Source organism: Caretta caretta, chromosome 23 (assembly GCF_965140235.1).
Source record: "Caretta caretta isolate rCarCar2 chromosome 23, rCarCar1.hap1, whole genome shotgun sequence".
Taxonomy (NCBI): Eukaryota; Metazoa; Chordata; order Testudines; family Cheloniidae; genus Caretta; species Caretta caretta.
In genome coordinates this window covers 13,850,082-13,868,722 of record NC_134228.1, presented here as the reverse complement: position 1 = coordinate 13,868,722, position 18,641 = coordinate 13,850,082, and the positions used below count along the sequence as shown (strand labels likewise).

Below are 18,641 nucleotides of genomic sequence, written 5' to 3'. Positions count from 1 at the left end.
TAGGATGCGGCCGGGCTCGCAAGGCGGAATAAACCCCACCCAAGGGCCCTCTGCCACCTGCAGAACCAGCCAGGAAAAGCCAAGCTGTATCAGAATTGGAAGAGGTGCAGACACCGGCAACCAAAACAATCAGGGGCATGGAACAGCTTCTGTATGAGGAGAGATTAAAGAGACGAGGACTGTTCGACTCGGGGGGGGGGGGGGAAGAAGGGATATGGCCCACCGAGGTCTATAAAACCATGCGTGGGGTGGAGACAGTGGGTAGAGAAACACTAAGTGTTCTTTACCCCTTCACATGACACAAACCAGGGGGCACCCGTGAAATGAACAGGCAGGTTTAAAACAGACAAAAGGAAGGATCTTCGCCCAACGCAGCCCACATGTGGAACTCCTCACTGGGGAATGTTGTGAAGAACAAAAGTAGAACTGGGCTCAAGAAAAAAGCTCCTGGAGGACAGATACTTCAGTGGCTATTAACCAAGACTGTTAGGGAGGCAATCCCATGTTCCAAGTGTCCTTAAATCTCCCAAGTGCCAAAAGCTGTAGACAAGGGATGGATCACTTGATAATTGCCCTTCTGCTCATTCCCTCTGAAGCACCTGGCACTAGCTGCTGTTGGACAGGATACTGGGCTATATGGGCCACTGGCCTGATGCAGCTCAGCTGTTCTGATGCGCCCATATTGTCCCTTTTTATCTGAGCAGCTAGCCAAACTCAGGCTTCTGCAGGAGAAACTGGTGCTGGAGTCAGTTGGCCACCCCGTTTCTATTTCCAGAGCCCCTGAACAGGTTCCTCGCTCCTAGCCTCTTTCAGCCAGCCCTCTGCCCAAAAGCTCTCTCAGGGCTGTTCCCAGGCCTGTGCTACCAGCTCCTGTCTCTTTGTGCTCCTCTCTTCCACCCTTGGAAATTGTCAGTGTGCAAAGTGGCCGCCGAGTGGACGGACAGACACGCCTTATAAAGAGAATGCACTGGCAGGCTGAGGGGGCCCAAGACCAGCTCTGGGTGGTCTCCTGACACCCTAGTATTTCCCTGCCCTCCCTTACACACTTTGGCACAGCTGCTTTGAAATGGATGGCTAAAGGATCTGGAATTGAGCCTTGGAGGTCTGGCTGCCCCCTAGGGAAATGTCAGACCTGCCCCCTAAAGAAGGGCCATAGCTTGTGTTAGCTGTAGAACGCACCCTGGAGGAGGAATGTGGAAACAGGAGTTCTCTCAAATCCCATGTGGGTTGGCCTTGGCCTGGGTCTCACACACTAGCAGAGAATTCTGCAGGTGGCCCATGCCAGGATAGAGCTAGCTACACACAGGTCAAATTCAGCCCCGCCCAACAAGGCTGAGAAGAGCCCTTCCTCGAGTCCAGGCCCAGCTGGCATACCATCAGGGACGCAACCCCATGCTTGGGGCAACTCTAAACCCCTGACTACCAGAAGCCAGGGGAGGCAGATGGGGGTGAATTACTCCATAATTGCCCTGATCTGTACGTTCCCTTAAGACAGGACACAGGGCTAGATGGCTGCTTTTATGGATGCCTTTTTCACAGCCGCCTCAATAGCTCAGTCATCCTGCAATCGAATTCCCGTCGTCCCACCCACTCCGTCCCATCTTCTCTAACATCCACACACCCGTCCGACTTTGGCTGTCTTCGCTACAGGCAAAACGTCAAGAGCAGAGTTTTGTTTCGGACTGTCTTTAATAGGCTCCGTAAAGCCGAAGAACTGAATACAGGAATTCCTTCGCCACTTCAAAAAACACAGTATCAATGGAATTATGAGCGCTTCTTCCAGTAAAAAAAAGGGACGATATAAACAAACATTTTCGAGAACCTCTCGCGGAAAGCTTTTGCAAATCTAAGCTCGGGCTCGGTTACATCTCGCAGGAAAAATACCTTTTGCATACGAGTCGTGAGTCTCCCTTTGTTCTACCTGAGAGATTTGCCTCTCCCCTTCCTACAGGCTAAAGGAAATTTACAAAAACTACAAAGGTGTTATAAAAAAAAAGTGAAAACCCCTCCACAGCTCACGCTCTACAGGTCAGTCAGGCCCCACCTCCCATTTTGGCCAATTAAAAAGCCGAATTCGAAACGAACAGATAAACAGATCCCCAAATGCTTAACTCCTGAAACCAGCCTGATCTTTGCTTTGCAGGGGACAGGGAGGTGGAAGGGAGGGGGACCCCTGGAACGGGTCTCTCCTCTCAGGGCTGCATGTGACCAGGCTACAAAAGGGAAAGTACAGGCGGATGTAACAGTAAGATTCAGCGAAGCTCCAAAAATCTTTATAAATACGGCCATTGGAAGGACGATCTCAGTTCGGGAAGGGCTGTTGTTCATTGCCGGGCTGAGGATAAGAAGCAGGTAGAATGGTAAAGGCACTGCCGCACACAGATATGCCGGCGGCATTTTGCACCCCTGCCTCCTTCCCTGGCATTTGGGGGGGGGCGGGGGAGAGGCGCACGCCTAGGAGGATGCTGTTCTTAAAAGGACCCTGGTAGCTAATGGCGCTCGAGAGAAGGCACTTATTTCCTCATTTGGGCATTGTCTGTAGTCCCCACTGATTTGGAGTAGGTCCTACGTGAAGGCGGGGAGTTAAATCCCCCTACAAACTTACAGTTTGGCGGGTGTTTTCCCCCAGTCGCGTTAAAAGGCAGCTCTGGGGTTTTATAAGACGGCCCAACAGCACCCCTTTAAGAGAGAAGTTGGATGGATTGAAAGTCCCTGGTGGGTTAGAGTCTCCACATGCATTTAGGCTAGACGGCGGGCGGGACGGACAGAGACTGGGCAGCCCAGCCAGGCCGGTTCCTTCGGCACAGACTTACCCTAGTTGTCATAGCTGTCTCTATAGGAGCCTCCAGAGTAGCGGTCCCCATAGCCTCCTTGATTCCTGTGGGGAGAGCAAGACGTGAAACCAGGACCCCAGCCAGGGGATCTCAGTTGCAGTGGGGAGGCTGCAAGGGATCTAGTTAGATCAGGTGACAGAGGGCTGGGTTTCTGTTCCGGGATCCGCCCGCCTCTTGCTCTTCCAGCATTGCTTCTGTGCCAATTTCACACACGCGGGCAGCGCCAGGGGCACAGCCCCACTGCCAGAGGTGGCCTGCGAAGGCCACAGGAAGCTGGGGAGGGAGTCGGCTGGATTCTCTCCCCGACATGCCACACCACGAGCTGGCTGAAGGGCACGGGACAGCCCACGCCACATGGCAGAAGAGCAAACAGCTGGTCACTAGTTACAAACAGACCATCTGGAATAAACCCCCCCACCCCAGATCACCCTCTAGTTACTATCAAAAACCGATCACAGCAACCCCCTCCCCACCGCAGCCCCCCATGCCCGCTCACCTGCTGCCGTAGTAATCCCTGGACCCGCCGTAGCCTCCACTTCGGCTGTCATAACGGCCGCCGCCATAGCCTCTGTCCCCACCTCCTGCAGCGGAGAAAGAAGGAGGGGGCATTTGGCACTGGCTGCACCTGGCCATTGGTCCCGATAGGCACGGTCGGGGGGGGGGGGAGAGAAACCGACGACACTCACCTCTTGAGAAGCCACCACGGCCTCTGCCCCCTGAAGAGCCACGGGATGATTTCCCAGCCTGGTCAACTCGGATCTGGCGCCCATCCACAGACTGGGAAGAGGAAAGGATGTGGTTAGAGGCAGCTTTGTATACCTGGCAGGGAAGGGGGGCTGTGACAGCGCTGGCGGGGGGGGGGGGGAGAGCCCACGGCAATGAGTGCCCAACCCCCGAGGCATGTCCTTTTGGCCACGCGTCGAGACAATGACTGTAAGACGTCCTCACGCTTCAGGGCTGCAGCAGGCTGGCTGCTGAGTCAGGCCAGATGGATGTGTTGTGGCCCGCCCACCACCTGCTTTTCTCTGAAGCATGAGGGGGTCAATCACAGCTGGGGCCAGTACTCTGAGGGGGCAATCCCCCTCTCAGGGGCTTGGCAGCCGTGTCATGCTCAGAAAGGAATTTCCCACCTAGGGTGGACCAGCAGGAGCCCTGAGGGTTTTCACCTTCCTCTGCAGCACAGGTCACCTGCTGGGACAGTCAGAGAATCTCACCTTGCCAAATCCCTTCCTTTTGTGGCACCTTGGTTTCTCTGCCTCCCACGGGCTGAAGTGCTTTGGTCTAACTAAAGTCTCGGGCAGCTGGGAGCAACTTAATGGCTGGGGCTATACAGGAGATAAGCCTAGATCTTCTAAGCTGCAGGCAACCATGTCTGCTGCCTGGTGGGCTACTGACCCCCAGCCGCTTTGCTGTCCGCGACTGGCTACCTCCAGAGCCACGGTCCAGTGAGGGTGTCTGGGGGGCACAGAGTGGGCTTGGAAAAGCTTTTAACCCAGACACAGGGGTGGCCGGCTTGCCTAGTTCCCAGCCCCCTTTACTGCATTTGAGCTGCTGCCCATGGGATCCCCCACTTACAGGGCTGCCAGGAGTTTGTTTGGTACGAGAGCAGCTAGCTTTGGGGAGACGGGGCAGAGGCAGCCCCCAGTCACGCAGTGACAGATGGCAGACCACGGGTGCTCTGGCACCGATGACTGATTTGGGGGGCGGGGGGTGGAGGGAAATGGACAACAGGAAGTGCGATCATCTCCCCCAAGGACTGGCTCCCACTCACCTCCCCATTCATAGCTCTCATGGCATCCTTGGCATCCTCTGGACGGCGATAGGTGATGAAGCCGAAGCCTCTGGATCTCTGGGTGTCCCGGTCCTTCACTACCACCACTGGAAGAACGAAGGACAGAGCGTCAGCACCCCCAGAGGGCCCCAGGACACACTCCATGCCCACCTCCCATCAGGCCATGGAGCCTCCTCACCCAGCCAGGCACCGCCTTGCTTGGAGCCACAGGACACCCCGCCAGAGATCCCAACATATGGACCCGGCTTTGCAGCATGGGTGCTGCCCCCAGGCTAGCTGCAGCGAAGACATGCCCTAGAGACCATGCTGACAGCACCCCCTGGCCACGCCCATTGGAAGGGCAGGCTTTAGGGCCCATCCACACAGAAATAGTCAGGAACAGTGGCTGGGTTTCACATTCACACCCTGCCTTGGTCTGAATTAATTCCGAGCCCTTATAAGCCACTGGTTTCTGTGCACACAGATGGGAGCCAGGGTCATAGTGGGGTGCCTGCACTTTCACCCCCCCCCCATGAGATAATCCTCCTAACATAGTGTCTGGTCAAACCCACCCGCAAGGGCATCCTGGAGCCATCTCACTCATTTTGTAGTGCCAGGGATCCAAGATGCAGAGGGAGACAACCTGGGAAAGGAGTCCAGTGACTGGCAGCCAGGACTCCTGGGTTCTACGCTTGCCGGGTGTGTGTGTGTTTGGGTGTGCTCACTCACTTTAAGAGGGGGATGAGACTCCTGCTCTGCACAGTGCTTTACGAGTCAGTGCGACACGCTGGAGACACCAGACTCCAGCCGGCAAGGGCAGAAACAGCCAAAGCAAGAACAGTGCTGGAGGGCACGGGGGTAAAATGGGACCCAGCTGGGGCCACCACTCCCACCCTGCATTGTCCCAAACTTAGACCAGTGCAGGAGAACTCCCGCTGCAGCCTGTGTGGGCAGGGGATGGACTACAGAGATGAGCAAGAGCTCTCTGCTGTTTGCTCCAACCCTTCCTCTCCTGCTTCATTCCCCTCTGCCCTGCCCCTTCGATTCAATGTCCCCTTTCACTTTCCTTTAATTTACATTTCACTGATATGTAAATCAGTGAAAAAAAAAATCATATTGTTTGCTATCATCCCATTGATTGATCTCTCTCCTGGCAGGTTCAACCCTTTCTCCCACCCTGCTCCTCTGGGCTAGGACTTTCTGCTCTCCTGCGCTGGACAGACACAGCGAGGACCTGTTCTTGGTTGACCCTTAGACTCAATAGTAACTAACAGCTTAAAAATGTTTGCAGAGTAGCTGTAACCAGGTTGGTGTGACAAGGTAGGTGGGAAGTAATATCTGGCAGAGAGAGAGAGAAGCTTTCCAGCTACACTGGACAGCTGTGGCCAACAGAAGATATTACCTCGGCCACCTTGTCTCTCTCCCATCCTGGGACCACCATGACTAACACTACACTGCCAGCACCGGGATGCTACTGCTTGAAAGTGAGCTGGGGTTAAATCGTAGTGTAGTCTTTGTAATAATTAAATTGCTCTCGCTTGAGCTACTTTCAGACACAATCTTCGCCTGCCACAGGATTACCTGGCTGGTCTGAGCCCAGGTTATGGTCGGAAGATGCAAAGCGGATTCCCACAAGTCTCTATTCTTGTTACCTAGGGCCAGTTGAATGAGCCCAAGCAAGCCCTGTTTTTGGCCCAAACCTGAAAACCTCCTATACTTTTCAGCCAAAATATTGATGCCTTCCCTGCAGAAAAAAGGCACTTTCCATGAAGAGATCCAGTTTCCTGTCTGGCCCCATTGTTAAAACAGAACCCCAGAAATATTTAAGCCACGCTAACTTCTCCTCTCCCAGCACTTCATTCACACACCTGCCTCCATTTATGCCAAAGCAGCTCCCATGCTAACAAGCAGGCTGCATGGTTTACCATGTCTGTGGCAAGGCCGAGTCATAGATGTCACCAGGCTCCTAGTGAGGGGAGGGAGGTTTCCTGCGGTGGGGCTGGCAGACAGGTACTTACCCTCTGCGATGTCACCATACGGGGAGAAAAGCTGCTCCAGGTTCTGCTCATTGGTGTCGAAGCTGAGCCCTCCAATGAAGAGCTTGCCTTCGTCAGATGCCATGACTGAAGTCACCTGCAGGCAAAGCAAACATGTGGTCAATCAGGACAGGCCCTGGCAGGCAGCCGGGGAAAGGCCTGGGGCTACAGCAACAGTTCTTTAGCAAAGAGGCTCTGAAATTAACTCGTGGCTTAGCAGAAAAATTGCAGTTTAATAGCCCCGGCGGCACATGTGGTGCCTGTGTCAGATCAACAAAATGGTATATTTAGCCCAGTATTCCTGCCCGGTACCCCCCACCAGTTGTCCCATCCAGGCAAGTACTCTTCCCACACCCCATCCTTGCTGCCCCACATTAGACCAGTTGTCCCACCCTGGCCAGTTGCCCTGCCGGAACACCCAGTGGTGGATCAGACTGGTGGTCCTGGTTTGCCTGGCATATCATCTCCAGTGGCAGGCACTATTCAAGCTCTTCAGAGAGTCAGAAACTCAGTGCAAGTGACATCATAAATGAAACGAGGGGGATTTTTTTTGTGTGTATGAGACTTCAGAGCTGCTACAGACCAAGTTATTCTGTGTTCCATTCCACCGTCTCCCTTCTCTATGCATCATACATGATGAATCTGTGTTCATTTTTGAGGCCCTTTCATGGCCCATCCGCCCTCATTTGGTATCGACGCACATTTCCGCTTGGCCCATGGCACTAGCCTGCATCTCCCACTGTTACATTTTCAAAAAAGCCCTGTCATGCTGTCTCTCATGCCTCCCCTCACACTTGGGAGTCCTCCCTGTAAACATCTACAGAGCTACCCCATTATCTATTGTCAAATCCCTCCTTTGCCACGATACCTACAAAAAAACCGACCCCCGACCCCCCAAAAGTCTGGCCGCTGGTGTGCTGAAACCACTGCCGATCAATACTGCCTCATTGTTTCCTTGTACTCCCCCATCTGCTTGTCTCCATCTGTTGTCGCTCCTCCAATACTTAGATGGTGAGATCCTTGAGGCAAGGATTATCTTTTTGTTCTACATTTGTAGAGAGCCACACACACAAACCAGTGGAAAAAATACCACTACCAATAGAAATTTACAGACAAAATAGGTGCTGCTTGAGAAAGGACTGGAGTTAGATTTAAAGACCATCCGCTGTATATTTGCGCATGTGGGGTGACAATTAAGGTTCAAACAGGTTAGCTCTAATGCCCCACAACTGTGAAAGCTTGAAAGAAAAAGAAAAAAACAAACGCTTTAGGACACACAGATACCCGCCAAAACCAACTGAGTTCTACCAAGCTCAGGGGCTCGGCTGGCTGCTCCTCCCGCGGGGGGCCGGATGCAGCGAGATGGCAGATCACCCTCAGCTCAGACAGCGGCAGCCGCGCAACACCCCCCTCTCACGAGCCAGCTGCATTTTGGGGAGCAGGGGAACAGCCCCCAGGGCTCCCAAAGGGGGAGCTGGAAGCGATGCTGAGGGGGTCACCTGTAGCCCCCAGGACCCCTCCCTGAGGGATCAAGACTCCGCAATGCGGGGGGGGGAGCTCCCTCCAGGCTGGGGGGAAGGGCGGCGCCCCCTCCGTTATGGTGGAGAAGGGGGGGCTCCCACCACGCTGGGGGGGCTCCCACCACGCTGGGGGGGGGCGGCGTTGCCCCACAATCCCTAGCGGGGGCGAGCGATTCCCCCCCCCCCGCCCCGAGTCCCATTAAGATGGCAGCGAGCACGTGGGGCCCGGTCGCCGCACGTGGCGACCACCGTAGGCTTCCTCAGGGCCGCGCGCGCGCGCGCCCACCCAGGCGCATGCGCGGCGACGGCGGGCCTTCCACCGCCCACCCATCGCGCCTCGAGGCGAGGGGGCCCCGCAGGACCGCGCATGCGCGGCGCGACCTCGGCGCGCGCTGCGCAGCGCTTCTTCCCCTCCCCCCGCCGCCGCCGCCGCCACCAAGGTCCAGCCGAGGCGTCGGCGAGCGGCGCCATTTTGACCCCCCGTTCCCGCTCCCCTCTCCCCAGCCACGCCACCCCCCCCCCGGCCTCTCCCGGCCCCGCGAGCAGGCGGGCGGCGGCGCTCACCGGGATGGGTCGGAGCGGAGCGGAGCGCGGCGAACCTGCTACTGCCTCGACGTCCGCGGGAGAAGCGAGAATGAGAGCGAGGCTACGCAGGCCACACCCCTTCCCGCCACCGAGCGCTGATTGGCGGCCGGAAGCGGAGGGGGGCGAAGCGCCCACCCCCTCAACGGTCACGTCCTATGAGCGCGCCGCCCATTGGTCAGCGAAACAGGGGCCACGCCCCGTCCCGGGGTGGGGCCTTGATTGGCTAGCGGGTCGCCCCCGCACAACGCAGGGACCGTTGATTGGCTGAGTAGGAAACAGTCAGGGAAACAATAAGTCCACGCCTCCTGACTGCCTAATTGGCTGGTACAGAGACAGACAGTGGCAGGACGACGACCTCTCACCGCCTGAAGCCCTGACTGGCTTATGGAGAAGCCGCCTTACTGCCGGGAGCGCTGATTGGCTGAGATGGCCAGCGCTGGGAACAGGCTAAGACCACGCCCCTTACGTGACAGTAACGCTCATTGGCTGGCACAGATTGACAGACGGCACCAAGGCCTCGCCCCTCCCCCATCTAGAATCCTGATTGGTCGACGGTGAACGAGGCCGGGGCCAGAACCGAAGACAGGACTCCGGACTGGGTGGAGGGGGCGGGGCTAAAGCCACGCCCACTTCAAATCTCCCTGCCCATGGCATGGCCCCCAGGCCCTGAGAGCTGGGGGGAGGGGGATAGGGGTGAGAGCTGGGGGGGTAGGGGTGCCATCCAGCCCCCATAACCATGGGCCCCAGGCCCTGAGAGCTGGGGGGGAGTTAGAGGTGCGATCCAGCCCCCCATAACCATGGGCCCCAGGCCCTGAGAGCTGGGGGAGGGGTTAGGGGTGAGATTGAGACCCCCCATAACCATGGGCCCCAGGCCCTGAGAGCTGGGGGGGAGTTAGGGGTGCAATCCAGCCTCTCCATAACTGTGGGCCCCAGGCCCTGAGAGCTGGGGGGGTAGGGGTGCAATCCAGCCCCCCATAACTGTGGGCCCCAGGCCCTGAGAGCTGGGGGGGGGGTTAGGCGTGAGATTGATCCCCCCCATAACCATGGGCCCCACGCCCTGAGGGCAGAGGGGGGTGAGATCCAACCCCCCCATAACTGTGGGCCCCAGGCTCTGAGAGCTGGGGGGGGGGCACAGAGGGGAGAACCAGCCCCCTCATACCCATAGGCCCTAGACCCTGAGAGCTATGTGTGAACAAGCCCCCCCATGGCTATAGGCACTGAGAGTCTGGGGTGGTGGGGGTTAGGAAGTGAGAAGCAGCCCCCTCTGCAACCATGGGCCTCAGGCCCTGAGAACTGGGTGTGTGAACCAGCCCCCCCGTGGGTATAGACTGTATGCAGTGAGAGCAGGGGAGGGGAAATTAGGGGTGAGAACCAGCCCCCCAACAGTCTCAGGCCCCCGCACTGGGACTGTGCTCAGAGTTGGGTAGGATGCCTGGCCTGCCTAAGCTTCCCTCTGGACTTTGTCCTGTAGGCAAAAGGCAAGAGCCGCTGGGGAGGGCGGGTGCCAAGGGGGGGTGTTACATCCCCACCTGGGGGGCTGGCTTAAGGGGCTTGTTAACACTACTAGCAGGATTTAGATAGGCTGGCACATGGCCCTGCTCCTCCTGGCCCCCAGCAGCAGGTACCACCTCTACCCACTGACTGGCTCCGATCACACCGGGGTGGGGGAGAAGCTGAGAGGCTCCGTCTCAGAGGGGTGGAGGGCACATGGCCTGCCCAGCAGGCAGAGCATGACCCCTTGGGGGACTGCCTCACTGACCAGGTTCCTTCACGGGCCTGTTTAACAGCCAGGGTGTAGCAGCCAGCCTAGGGAGCTGTGCCAGGCCCCCAGCTGGCAGCCCTGCCTCCGGGCTCTCCTTGGTGCGAGCTCCACCCCGAGTAAGCCAGCCAGACCGCCCCGAGGATAGACCCAGCTCAAAGGTGGCTCTGCCTCTCTCCTGTCCATGCCAAGAGGTTTGGGGCAGCCCCCCTGCTGACTGAGGAGAGGCTGATGAGTTGGGGGCAAAGCTAGCTTGGTTTATGATCATGAAGGGGGGGGGGGAGAGGAAGAAGGGTGTAGCCTACAGCTCTTGCTCTCAGGGCCCCTAAGCCAAGAGCTGGAGATGGGGCCCCCGGGGTGTGTGTGCACACACACTCACAGATAGCAGTACAGGCCCAGCGACATGGGGGATGAAAGGGCTTTTCCCAACAGGGGTTGGAGGGAAGACCCCAAGCCTGACCCTCAGTCCCTTTGCTCTAGTGCATGGCTGGGCCTGCTCCCTTGCCAGAGAGCACCCACTCATCACCCGCAGGCTCCAGCTGCCCCTTGATTTACAAACCAGGCCCAGTTTGGCCCATGCCTTCCGACATGCAGCAGTGCATTACAGGAGAGCCAGCCACTGTGTTATTGTAGGGTCTCTCCTCAGCCCTCACCCTGTAGAGGGGGTTTGGAAGCAGAGGGCTGGTGGAGTAGAGGGCAGCTCAGCAGGCTGCTTTGCTAGGGCCAGGTCTCACCCCATGGTGGGGGAGAGCATCACACGCCAGGCTAGTCCGAACAACTGGTGCAATGTCACAAGCCTACTTCCTCATTTGTGTGTTTAAGAGGAAGCCTGCCAGGAAGTTAACTCCTCCCCCCAGCCAGCCCCACACCTTCTGGTGGCAATAAACCCACCCCATTGACACACATGGGGCCTCTGGAGGAGCAGCCAGAGACTGTTTGATGGGCAAGACACTGGTGCCTTCCAGCCTGGAAATCTCAGCCAAAGGCTGCTGCTGAGGGCAGGCTGGCTGGGAAAACGCCCAGCAGCCACCCAGGAACTCAGATACTGGGGCAGGGAGTGGAGAGACACTGCTCCCTCAAGTCCTGGGCAGTAAGAGCCAGGTGGTTAGGCACTTCCCTGTCAGTGCCCACAGGCCTTGGGCTGCTCGCCCCCTTCCAGCCACAGCTCTCCCAGCCTTGTCACCGAAGCAGCAGTCATGGGAGCCCCTCCCCTGCCCAGCAGTGTTGTACCCAGAAGGAAGAGGGCAGAGCAGGTGCCTGCTGGCTCTGGAGAGAGAGCCCAGCTGAGGCTGGCCGGCCAGCCAGCCAGAAGTTGGAAGCCCACACTGGCTGTCATCCCCTAGAGGAGCTTAGTTTCTGCGCCTCTGACAGGGGCCTGCTTCCTCCCCTGGGGAAAGCAGCTGCTTTAAGAGGAAGGAAGCTGCCAAGCTCCGAGCAGGCTAAATAAGGTACATTCCTGGGCATCTGCTCAGCCCACACTGTCCAGCAGCTTGGAGCTACTGAGAGAAAAGCAGGAACATGCAGCCCTGGGCTGCCAGCTGCCTTCCCTTTTCAGGCTGCGGCCGTCACCCCCTCCCTAGGCCTTACTCCACTGAGCAGTGTGGACAAGAGTGATCTGACACAGCTAACTCCCTGCATCAGCTCCTCTTCTGGGCTGGCACCAGACTGACCCCCCCAACACAGGGATAGCAAAGCAAGTCCCCCCCTCCAATGTTCCTCAGCCCCCAAGAAGGCTCACCACAGACAATGGGTCCAGCAGCCTTTATTGTTACACTAAAAAGGACTCTGGCCAATGAAAGATTTGCTCATTTGTGCCCTTGCTGGCTAACAGGCTCAGCAGGGCCTGACTCTCCCCACAGCAGCCACTGGGCCCGTCCAGCTCAGGCATGCAGGTGCCTTTGTGGCAAACTCCTGTGTGTGCCGACCACCTGGAAGGAGAGATGGACACAGGTTTATGCTTCAGAAGGGTCCAGGCAGGTGATTTTCTTTCCAGGATCAGGGCTAAGCTGCTAACTTTGTCCACCCCACTTCCAGCTAGTCACTTGACGCCCTCCTCCATCCGCTCCCATCCCAGCCCAATGGTATATGGGACCATCCCTGTTTCGTAGCCATGGTGGAGTTATGCCATTTGCCATGATGTGGCCAGGATCCGTACCTGGGGTCAAACTGTCTGTTTGAATTTCCGATTCCCTTCCTTTCAGGGTAGTGCAGCTGGTGCCCTGTCCTCTTGCACCTGCCAAAGCAAAGCAGTGTTACTAGCCCGTCTCAACTCACCCAGCACATTACAAGCCATTCACTGAACCCGGCGGTCTGAGCAGGCTACTCCAGGGCTGGCCAATGCCACCCATTGGCCAGCCCTGGAAAGTCAGTCACTATGGAGGCTCCCCCCGTCCCCACGTTTTGAGAATCCTACCCAAAAGGTGTCTATTTGTCACCAGCGCATAGCAATTTAACCTGGCAGGTCCAGAGGCACCAGCGTCCCCTCCACCCGCCCGCTGCACTGGGAACAGCCCCTCCCAGCAGACGAGTCCAAGGGCTGCACAAGGCATGGATTAAAATCTTGGACCAAACGGCAGTGATTGCGAGGGGGAGGCTGGGTGTTCGGTACAGTCCAGACTGCCTCCCCCCACTCCCACAGCAGTAGGGGTTAGGCACAGCTCAGACAGGCCCCCAAAAAGAGTCAAGTCAAAAAAAAACAAAACCAGCGTTAGCCCTAGGGAACGAGCTGTGGAGGAGAGAAGATGCGGACACGAGCAAAAGAGTTACCTCGAATTACAGGACTATATCCACAAATGAACTAGGCAAGAGAGCAGCTTTCGTCTCACACGGATCGCACTGAAGGAGAGTCACAACACACTTCGGGGTCTCGAAGGACACTGGTTTCCATACGCTAGCAGAGAATGCTCACAGCGGGTAAGATCAGGACAAGGCTAGCTACAACAGGCCCACCTACCCCTCTGACACCAGCTGGCTGTCTCTGACCCTAGCTCTGGGCTAACTGGGCTGCCAGGTCCAAAGAGCAGCGCCTCTGACTGCTCGGCCAACAGATGGAAGTGTTAAAAGGAGAACGGAGGGACAAGACACCCCCCGAAGGGAGGTGGGGAGGGAGGCAGCATGCTAACAGGATGATTTGACACACCATCCTGCTGCTGTGGGCTGGGAAGACACCTCCCAGGTTCATCATCAACTATGGACAAGGCTGCTGGATTTAATCTCGGCCACGCACTCCAGGTTAGCTTCCCTTGCACCCTGGGAAGGGCGAGCAAATACACCCTCCCAGCCAGTGTCACAACAACAGAGCGAGGGGCATCCATACCCCCGGCATATGCGCCAGCTCCAGGAGATTCAGTGGTTTAAGTTACAGTTTCTTTTCCAGCTTCTTTTGCCACTGCTACCAAGAACGGAGGGCACTAATGAAAGATGTGATGTGCCGGCTGAAGCTGAAGCAACTTCAGTTAGGGATTCGTGCTGTTTAGGAACTGAGCAGCCTAGACAATCCAAGATCCTCCGGCATCACTGGACAGCCAGCTGCATCGTTTTGGTTTCCAAGGAAACCAAAGACTTTCCTAAAAATCACCTAGACCACCAAATCCAATTGCTAGCGCTTCCAGCTTAGGCTCAAGCACTTTCGCTTTGTGGCTCATGCGGCAGCACAGACCGCAACGTTTGGATTGCAAGACGCTGCAGGGAGCACCCAAGGAGTCATGGAAACCGGAGCTGGTATTAAGGCTAAGTTTGGAGCCAGATTGGAGAATGCTTGCCGGTTTAGTTGGGAATTTGTCCTTGATGCGGCCGCAAAGCTTCAGAAGGAGAATTAGACTGCAAACCCCTTTCGGTATTTTAAGCTGCTCAACAAGGCAGACAGAGGGGATAACGGGCTTTAATGTTTGTGCTACACTGACAGGAGATCAGGGCCAAGCTGCCTTCTGGTTCCACGTACAGTGACATTTAGGTCAGTGTACATGGGATCAGAAAGTCTCCTCTACCCTAACCTCACTCCCATCTCTGTCTGTCTTGTGCAGTGCAATGAAATGTCAAAATGTCGAGAGCAAAGAGTTCGTTTCAGAACGGTCTTTTAATAGGCTTCGTAAAGCCAGAGAACTGAATACAGGAATTCCTTCACCACTTCAAATACAATACCAATGGAATTATGCGCATTTCTTCCAGTAAAAAAAGGACAATATAAACAAACATTTTCAAGAACCTCTCATGGAAAGTTTTTGCAAGTCTTAGTTCTGGGGGCTGTTACATTGTACAGTGAAAATACCTTTTATCTGATGATCGAACTTACGAGTCACTTGTGTCCCTTTAGATATACCAAAGGCTGCCGCGCATTTCACCCCTCCCTTGCTATACACTAAAGGAACAGAACTCCAAGGTATCATTGCACTTGTCTTAGAAAATCCAGCTTGCGGGAACAATGTGTTAAAGTGAGTTCAGGGCCCCGTCTTGGCAATTTAAAAGAAACCTTGGGTTGTTGACAAATCAAAAAGGAGAAAAATAAACCAGATTTCAAAAATGCTTTAAAAAACACTCAAAAATAAACAGAGCTTTCTTGAGGAAAGTCTCAATGGGCCATCTTGTAGCAGAAGCTGTCAGGCTGCGTGTGACAAGACTACAAAAGGGAAGATACAGGTAGATAACTAAACAATAAGATTCAGCGAAGCTCCAAAACTCTTTATAAATACGGCCATTGGAAGGACGATCTTGAGTCAGGAAGGGTTTTTACTCGTTGCGAGCTGAGGACAAGAAGTAGGTACAATCGTAAAGGCACTGTAGCATACGGACATGTTTGTAGCATTTCACCAACTCCTAGACTTTTTTGGGCTCAGCGAGGCTAGGAATCTCCAGGACTCCCCCTCCCCCAGTTAGCTAGTCACTTGGACGCTCGATGGCGGTCATTGGCATTAAATGGAATTCTAAGCCTCCACATGCATTTAATGTTAGCTATCGACCAGGGTCACGGAACCAAGGCCTGGCAGTAAGTCTCAGACAGGCTTGTTAAAGGCGGATAAAGAGTTGTCCCAGATAATACGCCTCAAGTATGGCCACTGCTCAGCACAAGATGGTGCGTTGCAAAGGTTTTAAGTATACCTGCTAAGCAAGAGAAGTGCTGTATTTCATTCTCTGAGCTTCACCTACCTTAGTTGTCATAGTTGTCTCTGTAAGAGCCTCCAGAGGAGTAGCGGTCGTTATATCCTCCCTGACTTCTGAAAGCAAAGCACAACTGTTTTACACTGACTCCAGACACCCTCGATTCTAAGGGCAATGGGAACACTAATCTAATCTGACCCAAATAAAACAGGCCAGCCAAGATTTAAAAAAAAGCCAATTTTGAGTTCAAATGTAGCAGTGATGGAGAATGCCCCACAGCCCTCACTCAGTCCCAGTAGATAACATCCCTCTCACTTACAAACCATGTGCCTTATTTCTAAAATTTGTCTAGCTTCAACTTCCAGTGCTTGGATCATGTTAGACCTCTTCAATTGAGCACAGCTCGCCTAATATCAAAGTGTTGGTCCCTATGTAGGTACTTACAGACTTCAATCAAGTCACCCCGTAACATTCTCTGTTAAGCTACACAGAGCTCCTGGAGTCTTACTAAGCGAGTTTCTAATCATTCTGGTGCCTCTGCCTGGGTCCTCCCCTCTCCAACTGGTCACCAGCAGGGTACCAGCCACCTCTCTGCATGAGTTACCTGCCGCCGTAGTCCCGGGACCCACCATAGCCTCCACTTCGGTTGTCATAGCGGCCACCACCATAGCTTCTGTCTCCGCCTCCTGCGGCACAAAGGACAAAGATGTGAGTGCTCTTCCTTCCAAGGGCCAGCTGGCTTTCAGCTCAGATCAACATGGCTGCTAGACTCACCTCTGGAGTAGCCGCGGCCTCGTCCTCTGCCTCCGAATGAGCCACCTCTGGATCCACGGGAAGATTTCCCAGCATGATCAACTCTGATCTGACGCCCATCCACGGACTGCAGAGGAACAAGACACATTTAAGAAATGGGGAGCTAGGCGCACAGGGGGAGCGGATTAGGCACCAGCCCCCATCAATGCGGAAAGACTCACCTCTCCATTCATAGCCCTCATGGCATCTGACGCATGTTCTGGGTTGGCAAAGGTGATGAAGCCAAAGCCTCTGGACCTCTGCGTGTCTTTGTCTTTAATTACAACCACTGGAAGGAAAAGAAATAAAGGGTGAGGACCAAAAAAATATTTAAGCCTATGCAATTGGAATTGGCCTGGGTCTACAGATCATCCTTACTTAGTAAGGATGTCAGGTAACCATGCTGGTCATCGAGATACCCCAGCACCTGACCACACTGCTGTATCTGAACCGGTCATGTGGTATCACCAGACGGCCTCTTACACCAAGACCTGTACAACTCTTAACTAGGCAGCTGGTATTAAGGCTTAGAACAAAACAGCTTTTTTGGAGCAGGGGCCTAAGCACCCACTGCAATGAGGTCCTGGGTACATGACACCCCTCCCCCCAGTGCGCCAGCAAAACCAATTCTCCTCACAGCTGTAGGAACCAGGTGCACAGGCATAACCGGATCCTGACCTTCAGAGATGGGTCCAAAAGAGCCGAAATGCTGCTCCAGGCCTTGTTCATCGGTCTCGAAATTCAGACCCCCAACAAAGAGTTTTCCTTCTTCAGAAGACATGGTGAGGAAGAGTCTGGGGAAGGAGATGCAAGGTGGTTAGACGGAACAGAGGACAGCTGCACCAGGGCTTCTCCCTACCCAGCCAGTATCAGACTCAGCCCTTCCTGCCTTGGTGAGATGCCCTAGAGCTCTCTTCGCCCCCCCCCCCCTTTCCCGCCATTTCCTCCCAGGGGCAGGAAGTAACTAAAACTCCTTGAGAGCAATTGAACACCATTGCTCTAGGAAGAGCCCCTTCTCCCTGGGGGCCTTATGGATCCTGAAATCCTCAGCATGTTCCTCAAAGCCCTATCACTATCTGCTCCCACCCTACAGGAAGAAGGGATTCGAGGATTGAGTGGACCATTATAGGGAGCAGCACCAACAGTTAAAGCCCAACAACACACCCTTAAAGCTCCCCATTGCTTCTAGCTCTCTGGTGGAGGGAATGTAACCACCAGCTCCTGGATGGATCTGCCAACCTCCACAGTACAGCTGGTAATCTAGCGAGAGCTATACTCACAGGGTGACCCCACAGCCTCCCACCCCAGGCTTCGGGCAGGGTATGCTTCTCAGATGACCCACTACTTAAGCGGTCAATCCCCGACAAGGGTTGTTCTCAGGCCCTCTCCTCCAGATCCAGCCCTCATCCAAGCAGCCCCAGGGACCCACCCCCCATGAAACAGCCCCCCCGCCCAACCCAACGGAGTATCTTCCGGGACTCCGCCCCCATCCCCCGCACGTGCCCTTCGCCCACACCCCGATGAAGGCCACAAGGCCCTAGCTTCCCCTTCCCCCACGGAGGCAAACGCGCCCCTCCCCCCACGGGCCGCCATCTTGTGCCCCGCGCAGAAGAGATGGCGGCGGCGGTCACGTGGCCGCAAGCGCGAGGCCAGCGCCAGACGGCGCGCCGACCACTCCAGCGCTCCGAAACTCCTCCGCTCCGCCCCCCCCGGCGCGGGAACGGCCCCCGAGAAGACGACGACGCAAGGGCCTCCCGCGCATGCGCGCCCGCCGTGTCCCACCCCCCCCCCATGGAACCCCCCCAGGCCGGTTGAGACTTCCCCCGCGCATCTAAGGCCTTTCGCCCCCCCCCACAAAAACCGAAGAGAGCCCCCAGGCCCCCAGCGTTTTACTCGAGCCCCGCATGCGCGTTTTAGGGTCGCCACTGCGACCTCAACAAGTCCCCGACAGGCAGGCAACAAGCCGCCGCCATTTCCAGCGCCGAGCGGGGAAAGGCCCCCTGAGCGGCACGCGGCCTGCCCCCACTCACCAAACAGACCTGTCCCGGGCTGGAGCTGCTGAGAAGGTGGCCGAGGTGCCGCCCGGCCGAGCCTTATATAGCGGCCCCGCCCACCAGCCTCAGGCCACGTGACGCGCAGCCGGCGCTTCCATTGGACCGGCGCCGAAGCGCGCGCGCGAAGGAAGGGCGCAGGAAGGGAGGAGCCAGCCGAACGGCGCCCATCCGGGACCTTGGCCGGCGGCCTACATCC

At 56.0% G+C, this 18,641-nt stretch overlaps 2 protein-coding genes across 5 annotated transcripts; both read right to left on the bottom strand.

The window, feature by feature from the left end:
* Positions 1 to 1,670: 1,670 nt before the first annotated feature.
* LOC125628156 (RNA-binding protein 3) lies at positions 1,671 to 8,878 on the bottom strand. Its single transcript, XM_048832978.2, has 7 exons — positions 8,726 to 8,878; positions 6,624 to 6,738; positions 4,606 to 4,712; positions 3,521 to 3,611; positions 3,331 to 3,415; positions 2,814 to 2,878; positions 1,671 to 2,335 (listed from the first exon to the last, which is right to left on the bottom strand). The coding sequence occupies exons 2-6, from the start codon at positions 6,724 to 6,726 to the stop codon at positions 2,815 to 2,817; spliced, it is 450 nt and encodes a 149-aa protein (XP_048688935.1). The 5' UTR covers positions 6,727 to 6,738; positions 8,726 to 8,878; the 3' UTR covers positions 1,671 to 2,335; position 2,814.
* A 3,373-nt stretch (positions 8,879 to 12,251) lies between these two features.
* Positions 12,252 to 18,576, bottom strand: LOC125628196 (RNA-binding protein 3). 4 transcript variants are annotated; one of them, XR_012665869.1, is made up of 8 exons: positions 18,422 to 18,576; positions 17,070 to 17,185; positions 16,574 to 16,680; positions 16,374 to 16,479; positions 16,204 to 16,285; positions 15,648 to 15,715; positions 12,661 to 12,738; positions 12,252 to 12,433 (listed from the first exon to the last, which is right to left on the bottom strand). XR_012665869.1 is itself a non-coding variant. In XM_048833075.2 (7 exons), the coding sequence occupies exons 2-6, from the start codon at positions 17,170 to 17,172 to the stop codon at positions 15,649 to 15,651; spliced, it is 465 nt and encodes a 154-aa protein (XP_048689032.1). In that variant the 5' UTR covers positions 17,173 to 17,185; positions 18,422 to 18,576; the 3' UTR covers positions 14,562 to 15,244; position 15,648. The 4 variants fall into 4 exon arrangements, 2 of the variants coding, with proteins under 2 accessions (XP_048689032.1, XP_048689033.1); XR_012665870.1 differs by having other exon boundaries at positions 15,648 to 15,712; XM_048833075.2 differs by lacking the exons at positions 12,252 to 12,433; positions 12,661 to 12,738 and adding an exon at positions 14,562 to 15,244.
* Positions 18,577 to 18,641: the final 65 nt, after the last annotated feature.

Bases quoted from the DNA above. Each gene is read 5' to 3' on its own strand.
- LOC125628156 (XM_048832978.2), bottom strand. From the start codon at position 6,726: ATGGCATCTGACGAAGGCAAGCTCTTCATTGGAGGGCTCAGCTTCGAC. The intron at 3,416-3,520 runs GTGAGTGTCGTC...TCTCCGCTGCAG, and splicing joins CCGTGGTGGCTTCTCAAGAG to GAGGTGGGGACAGAGGCTAT. The intron at 2,879-3,330 runs GTGAGCGGGCAT...CTCTCCCCACAG, and splicing joins AGGGATTACTACGGCAGCAG to GAATCAAGGAGGCTATGGGG.
- LOC125628196 (XM_048833075.2), bottom strand. From the start codon at position 17,172: ATGTCTTCTGAAGAAGGAAAACTCTTTGTTGGGGGTCTGAATTTCGAG. The intron at 16,480-16,573 runs GTGAGTCTTTCC...GTTCCTCTGCAG, and splicing joins TGAGGGCTATGAATGGAGAG to TCCGTGGATGGGCGTCAGAT. The intron at 16,286-16,373 runs GTGAGTCTAGCA...TTTGTGCCGCAG, and splicing joins AGGCCGCGGCTACTCCAGAG to GAGGCGGAGACAGAAGCTAT.